This window comes from Sceloporus undulatus, chromosome 4, assembly GCF_019175285.1.
Source record: "Sceloporus undulatus isolate JIND9_A2432 ecotype Alabama chromosome 4, SceUnd_v1.1, whole genome shotgun sequence".
Taxonomy (NCBI): domain Eukaryota; kingdom Metazoa; phylum Chordata; class Lepidosauria; order Squamata; family Phrynosomatidae; genus Sceloporus; species Sceloporus undulatus.
In genome coordinates this window covers 216152097-216167606 of record NC_056525.1, presented here as the reverse complement: position 1 = coordinate 216167606, position 15510 = coordinate 216152097, and the positions used below count along the sequence as shown (strand labels likewise).

At 41.6% G+C, this 15510-nt stretch overlaps 1 protein-coding gene across 1 annotated transcript in view; it reads left to right on the top strand.

The window, feature by feature from the left end:
- The first annotated feature begins 1358 nt into the window (after nucleotides 1-1358).
- CALB1 (calbindin 1) overlaps nucleotides 1359-15510 on the top strand; it is a 35451-nt gene continuing 21299 nt past the window's right edge. Inside the window, exons 1-3 of the mRNA XM_042466359.1 lie at nucleotides 1359-1585; nucleotides 2966-3042; nucleotides 8886-8960. Of these exons, the coding sequence (XP_042322293.1) occupies nucleotides 1504-1585; nucleotides 2966-3042; nucleotides 8886-8960 (234 nt within the window). The 5' untranslated portion in view covers nucleotides 1359-1503. The remainder of the gene's footprint in view (nucleotides 1586-2965; nucleotides 3043-8885; nucleotides 8961-15510) is intronic.

The following is a 15510-nucleotide window of genomic DNA, read 5'->3' as shown; positions in this document are numbered from 1 at the left end:
CCACTTTTCAGCTGTGTCCTCCATTTTGTGGGACCTTGTCCTCCTTTGCAGTTAGGACATCTGCTCACCCTGAATGTCCTCCATTTCAACCTTCTGTACAGGAGGAATTCAAAAAGGTCCTCTCTTTTGAGCATGATTAAGAAGCATGGATTAACATTGATAGGAATGTTTTGAGCTTTGATTTGGTCATGCCCTCAATTTTTCTGGAAAGCCCTCCCATTTTCAATCTCTTGTCCTTTGTGCTTAGGACATATGGTCATCTTTGTCCTTAGGACATTTGGTCTTGCACTCCACTTTTCTGGCATGTCCTCGATGGACCTTCTCCTCCTTTGCAGTTAGGACATCTGCTCACCCCGAATGTCCTCCATTTCAACCGTTTGTCCAGGAGGAATTCCAAAAGGTCCTCTCTTTTGAGCACAACCAAGAAGCATGGATTGAGAATGATAAGAGTGTTTTGAGCTGGGATTGGGTCACATCCTCCATTTTTTTTCCTTGAATGCTCCCCATTTTGTGGTCCCTTATCCTCCTTTGTAACCAGAAGACATTGGTCCCCCTGCAAGTCCTTTATCTCAACTTTCTGTCCAGGAGGAATTCCAAAAGATTGTCCTCCTTCCTTTTGAGCAGAATCCTGGATGGACACTAATGGGAGGGTTTTGAGCCTTGAAATGGTCCTGCCTCCACTTATTTGGCATGTCCTCAAAGGACCCGCTCATCCTTTGCAATTAGAACATCTGCTCACCGTGAATGTCCTTCATTTCAACTATATGTCAAGAGGAATTCCAAAAGGTGCTACAAGATCCCTTTGCAATGTCAATCCATTTTGGGCATGGATTGACACTGACAAGAATGTTTTGAGCTGGGATTGGGTCATGTCCTCCAGTTTTTTCTTGAATGCCCTCCATTTTGTGGTCCCTTGTCTTCATTTGTGGCTAGAAGACATCTGGCTCCCTCTGCTTCTCCTCCATCTCAGCCTTCTGTCCAGGAGGAATTCCAAGAGGGTGGTCCTCCTTCCTTTTGAGCAGAAGCCTGGATGGACATTGAAGGGAGCGTGTTGAGCTTTGAGGTGGTCCTGCCCTCCACTTTTCTGGCCTGCCCCGCACCTTGAGGGACCTTGTCCTCCTTGGGGGTTAGAAGACATCTGGTCCCCTTGCCTATCACCTCCAGTCCAACCTGGAGCAAGTGATGGGTGGTTATGGGTAGAAAGGTTCCTCCCAGCTGCTGCCTTGGGAGGGGAGCTTCTGGCCCCATGCCTTCTCTGGGGGGGGAGAGGGGAGGGCAGAAGAGGACGGACCCTGCCAGGGGCTGGAGGAGGAGGAAGAGGAGGAGGAAGAGGAGAGGCAAGGCGGGGCTGGGAGGCGGCGATCCGGATAAAGGCGAGCGCACAGAGCAGCAGCGGCGGTGGCCACCGAGGAAGAGCGAGCGCTTGCCTTCAGCACTTCGGACAGCGACCCCTCTGCCTGCGCTTCCTCCGCCTCGCCTTTCCTCGCTCTCCAGGCGATCGCCATGGCTGCGGAGTCCTACCTCCAAGGGACCGAGATCTCAGCCGCTCAGTTTTTCGAGATCTGGCGTCATTACGACTCAGACGGTGACTACTTTTAAATTTAAAAAAAAATCTTCATCTTCTTCTGCTTCTGCTTCTTCTGCTTCTTCTGCTTCTCTTGGTTGGAACCCAACCAAAGTTGGTGGAAGACTCCCAATATCTTGTTCTCCTGGGCATCTTGTAGCCCCTTTGGCTGTAGCCACACTGCAGGGACGGTCCGGTTTGACACCACTTTCACTGCCATCGGCTCAAGGCTGTGGGGTAATGGAATCTGTAATTTTTGTGATGGCACAAAGAAAGAGAAAGCTAAATGCCTCCCAGAACTACAGTTCCCAGAATTCCATATAGCACTGAGCAGTTGAAGTGTGGTGCCCAAGCGGATTATTTCTGCAGTGTGGATGCAGGGAGTAACTGAAAGGAGAGAGGTTGATCGCTTGAGCTTTGGGAGAGCTGAGGGTACCTCGGGTAGAGTAGAAAGTCTAAGGACGACTACACCTGAAGTAGAGTGAGTCAACTGTAGTTGTCCCTAGACTTTCCACTCTACCCTCCATGGTGATGCCCATAGGAATGCAAAAGTTTGTGGGTGCAGAGATGCAGGGACAGGTTCAATGATGGCCATTGGGGACAAGGCAGGAGGAAGAGTTTTGGGTCGGTGGGTGATGAGGGACAACGTTTAGGGAGGTGAGACTAAGGAAAAATAAAAATAAATGACTTTCTGCATTTCTCTCTTCCAAGCAAACTTGACTCCGTGCTCAACTCCCAACTTTTTTGTGTGTGTCCCTTGCCTGCTCAAAGTTGGAACAGCTCAAAGTTGGAAAGAGCTACGGATCATTCTCAGCTGAGAGGGGAGGGGAGGATAGGTCTGTTATGGATACTTTGGGTCTCCCCTTCCTCAGAAGAGGCTCCCTCCTTCTCTGTATCTGAAAGTTCAAGAGCCTCCAACAATTATATAGTGATGATCTGGAAACAAGGCAGAGTGTCACTTTTCCTTGAGAAGAGAGTTGGCTGTAATCCTATAGTTGCTTCCCTGAGAGTAAGCCTCAGAGATCTCAGTGGGACTTACTTCTGAGTAGACATTATAGGTCGAGAAGCATGGTTGCTTTGCAAGGTATAGGTCCAAAACACACTGCAGAAATAATTCAGTTTGAGACCACTTTAACTTCCCTGGCTGAATTCTAGGCAATTCCAGGGACTGTAGTTATGTGAGACATTTAGCCTTCTCTGTCAGAGAGCTCTGGTGCCACAATAAACTACATTTCCCGGGATTAGCTAGCACTGAGCCATAGTAGCTAAAGTGGTCTCAAACTGGATTATTTCTGCAGAGTGTTTTGGACTATAGTCTATGCTTCCTTGCTCAGGCAGGGAAGGGAGTGGTAGAAAACTCTGTGACTGTAACAGCAATGTACTCTCTCTTTTGTGTTGCAGGCAATGGGTACATGGATGGGAAGGAACTGCAGAATTTTATCCAGGAGTTGCAGCAAGCACGCAAGAAAGCAGGATTGGTAGGTTAAAATTTGTAATAAGAATATATAGTGGTGAACTCTGTTAACTGGATGACTTCTGTCCATATTTGGCTACAATTCCATCATGTAATAAAAGGCAGTCCATGGACCAGTACTAGTCTACAAGTTATCAGCTGCCACCCTCTGGAGAGTTTCTAGTGATGGTAGCCAATGGATGCAAATATCATACTGATCAATGGCAAACTGGGCAGAAAAAAATAACTGCCAGTCCCCCATATAAAATGGCTTAAGAAGCAATGCTGTCAAGCTTCTAGAAGATCTAGAAAATCAAAGTTGTCACACTAGGAAATCTGAGATAGAATCTAGTTAATTAATGATCTCTCTCCATTTCTGTATTAGAACACACTATCTTTTGAATGATAATAGGATTCAGCATGCTGTAGTGGTTTCAGTCTTAGACTAGGAGTCTGGAGACCAGGGTTTGAATCCCTGCTCAGCCACAGAAACCAGCTGGGTGATCTTAGGCAAGTCACTCTCTCTCAGCCTCAGAGAAAGGCAAAGGCTAACCACCTCTGGATAAATCTTGCCAAGAAAATCCCATGATAAGTTTGCCTTAGGGTCACCATAAAGTCATACATGACTTGCAGACACACAACAGCAACAAGTATTCTGAAGCATATGGCCCCTGATGAATTTTTTTATAAGTAAAAAGTGTTAGTTTATTTGATCCCCTCCCCCTGTAAAGAAATATTCAAATTCTGGAAGGACCCTTAATATACAGTTCAAGAATCATTTCTGCCCCTTGGTGGTCAATAAACAGATTTGCAGATTAGTTCTGTATACTGTATTACTTTGAATTTAAGAATTGTGAAGATTAGGACAGACATTGCTTATCTGGACCAATATGACTACAAAACAGTTCTCTGGGGAGTTCTGGAATGAATTAATATATCATTTCCTGTAGAAAATGGAAACTGTTCAGGAGTTTGAAGTCATAGTGCTAAATCAAATATTAGTCCTATCTAAAGTGGACCAGATGAAATGAATTAAATCTTTGACTCGCAGCTAAATTATTGTGGGTGGGACTGAGGCTGGATTTGTAGGTTTTTAAATGAAGTAAAATATTTGAATCAATATGTGTGGGTTGACATACAAAACACATTGAGTGAAATATGATTAAATGCTTGTTAATGAATGAATTTGTCAAAGAAATGAAACAGACTCTTGTGAATTGGGCTAAAACATATATCCCAAGTATCATGAAAAACCACTTAGATGACTGAACTGTGGGACAGATTCAGTGACCATTGAAATAAGGACCACCACAATTTGTAATATTTATGCATTTCCTATAAAATTATTTCAGTTTGCAAAAATATTATTGACTTGTTTCATAAGGATTATTAATTAATCGATTAACTGAAGACTGATGTTCCACAGACAATTATGCATCCAGTGTATACACTTGCTAAATTTCTTTTTTTCTGTTGTTATAAAAAGGTATTTATGATTGCTATGAAAGAGAAAAATATGATCCAAGTTAAGAAATTAACTAAATCATTCTTCAGTTTAAACAATGGCTGGTCCATCTCATATACCCTTTGCTGTGATACTCTTTGCCCAGTCTCTTCTCTGTCTTCTGTAAGATGAGTCATTGGTAAGCATCTGATTTTGAAAACATGGATTCATAATTTATTTTTAGAAGTAGGCTCTATTAAATTCCTTCATTTTTAAACTAAGTTTTCAACTGCAAAGGAGGCACTGAAAAAAAAATCTCCCAAATTTCCCTTGTTTCAAATTGGTGTCAAGCTCCTACTTTAAAAATTGGAGTGTTCTCAAAGTGATATATAAATCCCTGTAGGCACATTCTTGTGCTCCACCCACAGTATCATTTATGCCTTTTTATAGATTCTGCCTGTATGCCTGCTTGCGCTTTGGAAAATGCTCAGGTGTTCTTATTCATTTTTCCATTGACATTGCTTCTGTGCAAGGCTATTTCTGGAATCTTCTGGAATTTTCTGAAAAGAAGAGCACCAAGCTTCAGTTCTCTCATTGGATCATCTGTAGATGCTTGAGCCCTTAAGTCTTTTCTAGTTTGATGTTGGCTGCTCCATCAGTGTTTTCAAATCTAAGATGATTCTTGGATTTGAAAGTTATTTTCCCCAGACAAGTATCTCTCTAGTTCACATGCAGTGCAATCCCATTCTGGTCTGCCCAGAAGTTAGTTCCCATTGAATTAAGTGGATCTTACTGTCAGTTGAAGGTTTTTGGGGGGCTGCAGTCTTACTTTGTCTCATTGGTTGGTATTTCAGCAGCATCAATTTTTTGTTATTTGCTAGAGGGAACTTCTGGATAAATTAATTGGTTTTCTAAGTAGTTTCTGCAATTTTGCCATTATTTCTTCCCAGTCACCCCAGCCAGTCTTTCATTGGTTACTTCATTTCAAAAAGTTCTTTCTCTTTGGGAACAGTGCTTAATTTAAAAAAAAAAAGAACAAAACCCCCCCCCCCCCGAAAAAGAATGTTGCTGAATCCCATTTTATATCAACCCCAGCCAGCCTGACTAATGGTAAGAGGTAATGGAAGTCATAGTTAAACAGTATTTGGAGGATCAAAGTTCCCCCAGTTCCATTGCATGACATAATTTTAAATAAGTAAACGTCCGTCTTTAATTACAGGTTTTGAAACAATTCCCTTCATTCTCTCATTATCTATTATCAAAAAGTTGTTTAAATCTAAATTGTTTCTGTTGTTGGCATAAACCTGGTGGAGTTAAAGGATAAAAATCAGACCTTGGTTTAACCTGCACTGCAGAATTAATGCAGTTTGACACTGCTTTAACTGCCATGGCAAAATGGTATAGTATTCTGGAATTTGTAGGTTTGTGAGATATTTAGCTTTCTCTGTCAGAGAGCTCTGGTGCCATAACAAACTATGAATCCCAGAATTGGATCTCATTGAGCCAGGACAGTTAAAGTGGTGTCAAACTGCATTAATTCTGCAGTGCAGAGTAGACCTTCGTCTGCACTTTGTAGATCCTCCAAGGTTTTTGTCTCAGAAATGAATTAGTAATAAATCAAAAAAAGCTGGGGTTCAACCTGCGCACAATTTCCTTTCTAGTCCCTGTTAAACTTGCCCATTATATACAGTGGAATAGTAAATAGTATCCCTTATATACTGTAAAATGGCAAAATCAGCATTTTGATTTTGGAAAAATTATTTTCAAATTGTTAATAATTGAATCCATTGATCCAGAATCCATGGATATGGAGGACTGACTGTATTTATAGTGGTATGAAAATCAACACAGTCCATCTTTCAGGCTGCAAATTTATTAACAGGCGAATTCTTAAAAATATGTCACTACTGAAAACATATGTACATGACCTTGATGAATGTGCTAAAAACCAAGGACCTGGCTGGCTGGGAATGCTAGGAGCTATAGTACTGTTGCACTGGATGGCAAAAGGGTCACAACTGGTAGTATAATACACTTGGAGGACTCGGCATGGGGAAGACTCACCTAAGAAGACTTGCTTTGAGTTGTAGTTTGTACCTGTCTAACGGGTTTCCAGTAAAATGAAGAGTATCATCACAGCTGCTTGGTAACAACGAGTCCTTAATCATTAACGATCATTAACCATGTTAATTAGTTGCACATTCATTTTCATTATGCCTCATTTAATTCCCCAGAGACCAGGAGGCCCATGCTCCATTTCAGGTCTTCCTAAACGAGAAAGAAAATGATAGAAGTCCCTTTCCTCATCTTGCTTTATTTGCTACTCTTTCCAGAACAACGTTATCTCGTTGTTATATAACGAGAAATTTGTTAATTAAAAAAGACACTAGTATCCCAAAGTACTCACAAGGGAATGGTTAAGTAAACCATAAGTGATAAAGTGGGCAATAATCAGGGATTCATTATTCATCGTGAAGAAGAAAATATTGTAGTAGCATCTGTAGATGCCTACCTTAGTTTTGTGTGTGTGTGTGTGTGTGTGTGAAAGAGAGAGAGAGAGAGAGAGGGAGAGAGAGAGAGAGAGAGAGAGAGGGAGAGTTTGTCCACCAATAGCAATCTTTTTCACTTTGGTAACGTTTTTGAAATACCACATTTTTTACTTACACAGTAAATCATTCAGAATAATTAGTGGATTTCTTTTTTAAAAAAAGAAAGAAAGAAAAGAAAATAGCACTGAAAGAGGTGCTACAGGCTCCAAAAGCCTGGTGCCATGCAAGATTTATCAAAAGTAAGTCCCACCGAGTTCAGTAGTACCATTAACTTCTAAATAAGCATTCATAGAACTGCATACAAAGGCTGAAATTCTATACACAATTACTTGGGAGTGGTAGGATTTACATCTGAGTAAACATTCACAGGATCATAAGCATAAAGGGACATTGAAGCTGATGCCACACTCCAGAATTAAATCAGCTTGACACTGCTTTAACTGCCATTGCCTTCAACTGAGACTGAGAGTGTGTGACTTGCCCAAGATCACCCAGTGTGTGTCCATGGCTGCACAGGAATTTGAGCCCAGGTCTCCTGGAATCCTAGTCATACATTCAGACCATTACACCATGCGGCATAGCTCTTTTGTTTACTTACTAAGAAAAGTGTATGAGTGTGAGAACATGTGGCTTAAATGTAATTGTTATTCTCAATTAGAATGGACCCAGTGAATCAATAAGAACTTGGTACGTCAATATTTGTGCAAGATCCATTGATTCAAAAGGTTTATTCAACATGGAACTAACAACCAGATTTAGTCCTGTATTTTTGATTCTGACTTTTTTATAATGTTCAATGTTTTGTTAAAGCCAACTGTCTGAAATGAGACCTGGTAGAAGTGTCAATGGAAATTTTTTTAGCTCCCTTCCCTTTTTTCATACTTTATGACAGCATTTGTAGCAAAAAATAAAAACGGGGGTGGGAAGTGTAAAGTGGGCAGCCCTCCAAGGTCCCTGGGGGGCAATGCATCACTCCCACCTTTAGAAGTTGTATAATCTAACATAATCTATCGCTACTGCATTACAGCCAATATTATGTGCATTTAGCTATGCATCTCAGTATACACCTCTATCTCTATCCATATTCTGCTTAAACTATGCTTAACTGAAAGAGTGCTGACCTATCTCTGTTCCTTTCCTGAAATTCTCACATCTGTTTACAAAGACATGCAAAAAAAAACAGTCCAAAGGGTCAGCTTTAAAGAGTGTAATGACGAGAAAACACATAAGTGAAGGTTTCCCCCCTACACCACTGTACTTCCATGCAATCCTGGGATTTGTAGTTCGGTGATCTTCTTAGAATTCTTTGCCATATTATTCTGGTGGTGTTGTTCAGAGGAATGGGCTCAAGTTCTTTAACAGAACATCTTGAGAGCAGAAAAAATATTAATCATGAAACTGATTAAAAACAATAATTGTAAGCCGCTCTGATAGCCTTTATGGCTGAAGGATGGGATATAAATACCATAATAAATAAATAAATAAATAAATAAATAAATAAATAACAACCTTCTGGATTCTGTGGGACAGAGCCATGACAGTTAAAGTAGTACCAGAGAGCTATAATTCCAGGTGTAAATATACTTCATTGATTCTTTTTGCATTCCTTTTTGTATTTAAATGTTCAGATTTTAACTTCAGCCAGATTTTTGGAGAATTTGAGAAGATAAATTTTGCACTACATGGGTTAGTTTCCCAGTCATTCATGGAGAACAGGTTCTTTATTTTGGCTCATTGGTTTCTAAATAAAAGATTTAGAATTCAATCTGTCGTGAAGGCCTCCTTTGCACACATTTATTTCTGTAGAGTATTTGTGTTCTTGATTCCTTCCTGTATTTTCTTGTAAGTAGTAATGACTGTACTGTACATTTATAGGATCTAACTCCAGAAATGAAAACATTTGTGGGGCAGTTTTCAAAGAGTTCTGATGGCAAAATAGGAATAGTAGAGGTAAGAGAGTTTTTCATTTATTATTTAATGCAACTCTTTATATACGTTGTTCATAACTTTGCAGAAGTATAAAATGTTAGTAAATGTTGATTCACCTTGATATATTGCAGGAAAAGGTTTTCCCTGTTTTATGACCATGGGAGTTTCCAAGTCACACAATCTTGTTTTTATTTTTTAAGGAATGATGAAAATAAATTAAATCCAAATAAAATCTGTCTGTATGAGCATTCTAACTGTCTGTATGAGTAAAATTGGTCAGTATGAGTATTCAAGCTGTGTGCACACTTTATTGCGATTCAAGAAAGTTGGGAATGTCAGCAGTAAGAGCACTAATTGTTAGTTGAAGAAGGCTGTAGGGAAATAGATTCAGTTTCTCTTAGCTCTCAAAAAGGCATTGGTGTGATCAGAGTTGATAGCATAATCTTAATTGCAGCAATGCTGATGGTAGAGCCTCTGAGAGAAATTTTTCACGGCCAAACAAAACAGCTTTTAGGCCCGATTTTTTTTTGGGGGGGGGGTGGTCCTCTCAAAATCAATTCTTTTCAATAACAATTATGGCATAACATGAAATTTTAAAGATTCAGTTTTTTCATCTTATGGTTATGATCAAATATGAACAAAGTAAAAAACTTTTGGTGTATGATTATGAAAACATAATTAAACATGTGGCTAATCTCAGGCTATCTGGATATGACCACTGATAAACATTTGTAAATGCTATATTCCCTCCGCACCACAATGACCAGCTAACAATATACTTTATACAAAGGAATGATATGCATAATAACCTAACACAATGGAAAGGTGCTGTAGGGTGTTGTGTTTTATATGATCTGAAGAGAAACCAAAGTATTGTGTTGTGCTGTTTTTCTTATGGGGGTGTCAGAAATTCATGGGCCCCTCCTTGTCTTTTTGGGCCCAGGACTGATGTACTGGCTGAATCCTTCTCTTATACTGTAGGTCTTAGTTGTTGGTTCCCAGTCTATAATGGCAAGCATGCACATAGTCTTAGAAATCTGAGGAAGCTGGAAAATATGCACACAGTAGCAGTTTCTATGTGTTCGTGCCAATCTAACATAGCAGCATGTTCAATATATTTATTGCATTAGTAAAAATAAAGAGCATATCTTTTCAAGAAATACAAATGACTGAATGGCTTGTGTATTATGTTCTGAGAATTTCTAATAGAAAATTAGAAACAGTTCAAGACCTTGAGGCTAGACCTCTTTCTAGAAAACTGTGGTGATTGTGAAGGGTGACCTAGATGTTTCAAAGTGGGTGGTTTTTTGTGTTTGTTTGTTTGCTTGCTTGTTTTGAGTTTCGAGCATAGTGCGTATGGCTTCTGTAATATGTATAATGTCTATTTTCTATAATGTCAATGAATGAAGTTCTTTGTATTTGAATGAGAAAAGGTTAAGTGCATACGTGGCTCTCCTATTGGGATCAGTGATGCCTAAAACTAGTGCAGTTTAGTTGGATCATGTTGAACGTGCAGGGTATAGTTTTGTACATCAGCTTTACTGAACTGAGTAATAGAGAAGTTTTTATAACTCAATTCACCTTGTTCTAGAAATTTGCAGTAGTTGTTTAAAGAATCTTTGACAATTCATTCCTCCACAAGGATGCTAATCATTACAATAGCAGGACTGAAATGAAAGCTCCCAGTTCTGTTTTTGTTTTAACAACTCACTGCCAGAGACTGGTCAATTTCTACAAGGTCTAGTCACAAACACTGTGATTGCCTCTCTCAAAGTACTAAATATTGTAAATACATAGGGCTGGTAGGTACCAGATGTCTGATTACTGATGTGTATCTGCCTATTTATTACATGCAAATATGTATGGTACCTGTAGATTTGTTCTGCAGGAACAATCTGTATGTAGCTAACAACAATTAAAACTATAATGTAGGGCATAAACAGCCTCCACACTGCCTCCACAACCAACTACAATTCCCAGAATTTTAAGCACTGAGCCATGGCAGTTAAAGTGGTGTCAAACCGGATTATTTCTACAGTGTGGAGCCAGTCATAAAGTAGATTCTTATGGTGCAGAAAGCTAGTATGAGAGAAGGCAGTCTATAAACTGTTGAGGGCTTTAAAGATTACTGCCAGTTCTTTAAGTTGTGTCTGGAAACAAATTGGTAAATTGCACAGCCCTTGCAGGACAGGTAAATATGATTCTATAAATCAGGGGTGGGGAAAGTGCAGCTCCCCTTCAAGTTCCAATTTTTATGGCCTTCCCAAGCCCACAGCTAGTCACTGAAGCAGTGGTGTCACTGGGGTTGGTGTCATCCCAGTACAGTAACTGATTATGTCATCTCCAGGCTGGCAGCCACTTCATAGCTCTGGTGAGTGGGAGTTGCCAGTGGAGGGAGGAATCCGGTCTTGATTGTCTCTCTCTGCCTATGGAACACAGACACGGGCAGGAGAAGGCCTGCACTGGGGGGTCCAGGGATTCCCCTGGCCCTGCAGAAGGGGGGAGGGAGGGTTGTGAAAGAGGAGGAGGAAACCATCACCATCAGTTCCACCCAGCCTGATGGTCTGAACCCTCCACCTGCAAGTAGTGTCAGATGGGGAGAAAGTGAGAGGAGGGGGGGTGGCAGAAAAGAGAAGAGGCAGCAAGCAGGGACAGGTACACACAATCCACTCTCCCCTCCTGATCATCTTGCTGACCTCCACATCCTGGCAAAAGTGCCTGGCACAATACCCGATAACCCCCTCAGCCAGCCAGGGCACCTCTGCCAACCATGTGCAGTGGCCGCTGATGGGAGTGGAGTGCTGCCTAGAATCTCCTTCTGAATCTGGAAAAACTGCTGACTCTGTCCGGAAATGGAGGTGCTGGTGGCAGCAGCAATGTCAGCCAGACTCCTCTCCTTCCCTAGAAGGAGAGGTGTCCATGGCCACCATTTCTATGTTACCTCCCATCCCTGTTCAGTACATCATGGTTCCACCCCCCCCATTGACTCATCTCATACTACCCATACAGAATCCGTAGTAATTTTTTTTGTACTGATTTTACTCATTAATCATAATTCTTGCATATCACAGAATGTAATGGTAATAGTTGTGACCTAAACAACTAGCAAAATTAAATTATACCTTAAAATACAATATCATATGCACAACCTCAGTGCACTTACTATAAAAATTTCATGCGACTCAAGTGAAAATTTGGTAAAATGTGATTTTTTTTTAAAAAAATTAAACATTATTTTTTTAACAAAATAGCATTTAAATTTAAAAACTGGGATCTCCTTTCTCTCCCACCCATTCGACCATCTCTTAGCATTTGAAAGGGACACAAGCAAATGCCACAGCCATTTCTGCCCAAGTACACGTTTGGAGAGCAGAGGTGTCACCCATCTTAGGGTGTCACTTGGTACTGTCCACACCCCCTGCACCCCCTTAGTGGTGCACTGTCTGGGGGCAGAGAGAGTGGTCAGGGCAGTGGGTAGAAACAGTGAGCAGATAGTCAGCTGCGAGTAGGAATGGGAGGGGAAAGAGAGGGTGATGGGCAGTGGTGACCACAAAATCTTTTCCTTTGGTCGCCACTGCTGTTACTACCAGCGCATCTCTCTTCCCAGCCTGGCCAACGCCCTACCGACCTGGAAGGGGCTACCAGAAGCAGAAGCAATAGCAACGGCTTTACATTTCTATACCTTAATAGTGAACTCAGCACTCTTTAACATTTTTACAATCTGTAAGCCCCCACATGTTGGGTACTCATTTTACCAACCTATGAAAGGATGGAAGGCTGAGTCAACCTTGAGGCTCTGGGATCAACTCAAAACATTGTGGCTGCAGTACTGGCCTTTAACTCACACTGCCACCAGAAGCACCCCATCCCCACCAGTGGCCACAGTGGGTGTATGGCAGAGGTGCCCTAGCTGGTGGGAGGAGATGACCAGTGTGTTTTGGGACAGATGGTGACTGACCACCCTACGGGAGTTGACCCCCTAAGTGTCACCCAGTGTGGTAGACATCCCCACACACTCCTATGGTGCTTTTGCCCAAAGCCTCGTTTTAAGCTGTGGTGTGATTTTCAAGTATGTTTGCATGGAAAACTGCAATACAACCCCCAAAACATATGTGTAAATACTGGACTCAGATTCGTACCCACCCCAAACCACAGAACTCCCCTCAGCCTCACTTTTCAGTTGTAAACCAGCTCCAAATGGCCACCAAAAGTAACACTTTCAGCTCCAGTTCACCTGGACAGTCAGATGCAGCCAGAGGAGGTTCGGGGAAGGAATGGCCTTAGATCCCTATGCTGTTGCCCACATACTGTAAATGGGTACCCACCAACACATGCACACCACTCACGCTTATATCACCATCCAATTGTACCTAAGGCATGTCTCATAATGGCCAGATCTGACTTTATCAGGGTAGAGGCTGTTGGTCTCCTGAATATTACATTTTTGTCCAAAGTGGCCCTCAGTCCAGAAGATCTCTTCTCCAGTGTAAACCAAGTTCTTCAAGGGAGCACTGTCACATCCCCAATAGGCTGAATTCCTAATCCAGTAATCTTTCAAGGCCAGGGATATCCCTGTCCTATTGGATTGCCACAATTTATACCCTCATTTGACACCGACTCAGAACATCAGCAGTTTGACTGCTAGGGGTGAAAAGGTGAAATATAGCTGCCCGGAGAGATAATCGCCTAAAGTGACCAAAGTTGTCTTGGTGCCAAACCCAGACTGAAATAAGTCTGTATCAGGAACAGGATTTCAAGTTTTAAAATACTGAAACTGTATTCCAGGGCCTCTAGCAGGCATGGGTTGCAATTTATAAATTGCTGTTGCAGGGGGTCCACCCCAGAACAGCAAGAAATCATTAAAAAATAGCAACCACAAGTGATTAGAATATCATTTCCAGTTCCATATAAAGGGCAGCATGCAGTCAACAATGTCCAGAGAACCTAAAAATGCAGCAGATGCAGCTGTCTGACTTTCTGTGGCTTGCCCACTCCTCATCTAGTTAATAGTTTCCGGAATTCCTGGAACTGGATACCTCCAGATGCTTAAGATACTTGCCTCTATGGTAAACTGAATGGTTGGAAATTATCCAACAGAATGGATCCAGAGGATCCAGAGAGAGCTTCTTTAAACAACAGCTACCTTAAGGTTGGATTCATTAGTTTTTCTGTACAGATGCATCTATCACTGTCTGTATTACACCTGGCTAGACTTTTCCTGTTCTGCTTTAATCAGTCAGGGTGAGGGTCAAGTGTACATAAGGGTTGATCCCACACTATCAATGACCATGTCTGTGTCCCCGGTGTTGTATAAGCCGAAGAGTTAATAATAAATAAATAAATAAATAATAATAAAACTTTTATTTATATCCCGCTTTTCTGTTACAAGACTTCAACGACTCACAACATATAAACCTCCCATTTACAAAATTATGTCCCTTCTCCTTTTGTGTCGTGTCTTTTAGATTGTAAGCCTGAGGGACGGGAACCGTCTGACTAAAAAATTGATGTACAGCGCTGTGTAAAATTACAGCGCTTTATAATAAGAGTTAATATAATAATAATATGTCCCAAATTCCCCCCCTTAAAACAGAATTAAACATGTACAAATAAATTATCTATTAAAAACAATTAAAAAACACAATAAAAATTAACAAGGACAGAGTGTGGCTGATCCATGATGTGAGGAGCAGTCATTCTGTGACCGGGCACTTATTCAGAAGGCTGCCGGAAGAGATCGTCTTGACAGCTTTTTTAAGCTGTCTAAGCTGGCAATTTGACGGATCTCGTCTGGCAGACCGTTCCATAGTTTAGGAGCAATTGCAGAGAAGCCCTCTGGGAGGTAGCAATTAGTCTGGGTTTTAAAGGCTGCAATAGATTCCTCCTAGAGGACTTGAGGGTGTGGGGCGGATTATATGGAGCAGGCGATCCCTCCAATAGGTTGGACCCAGCCTGTAGGGCTTTTAAGTTATAACCAACACCTTGTACTGTGCCCGGAAACTAATAGGCAGCCAGTGAAGAGATTTTAGATGGGTGTAATTCGGTCACTCCTAGTTTTTCCGGCGACCAGCCTGGCTGCCATATTTTGCCACTAGTTGAAGTTCCGACTAGGCAACAGGGTAGCCCCCTGTAGAGCGCGTTAACAGAAATCAAGTCGTGAGGTTACCAGTGAATGTACAACAGTTTCTAGGTCCTTTACTTCCAGGAAAGGCGCGAGCTGGCCTATCAGCCGAGCTGATAGCAGGCACTCCTGTTGTCGTCCATTCACCTGATTTCTCATGTGAAGCGATGGGTCTAGGACCCCCAGACTGTGAACACAGTCCTTTGTGGAGAGCATGACCCCCATCTAGGACTGGAAGTTGCACCCCTATACCTGGTTTGGGGGCCCCTACTGTAAGTACCTTCATTTTGTCTGGATTCAGCTTGAGTTTGTTTTTCCTCATCCAGCCCATTACCGCTTCAGACACTGATTGAGGGGAGAAATGCCATCTGTTGTCATAGCTGCTGATCGGGACATGGGAAATATATTTGGGTGTCATCAGCGTACTGATAACACCTGCCCCATGTCTGT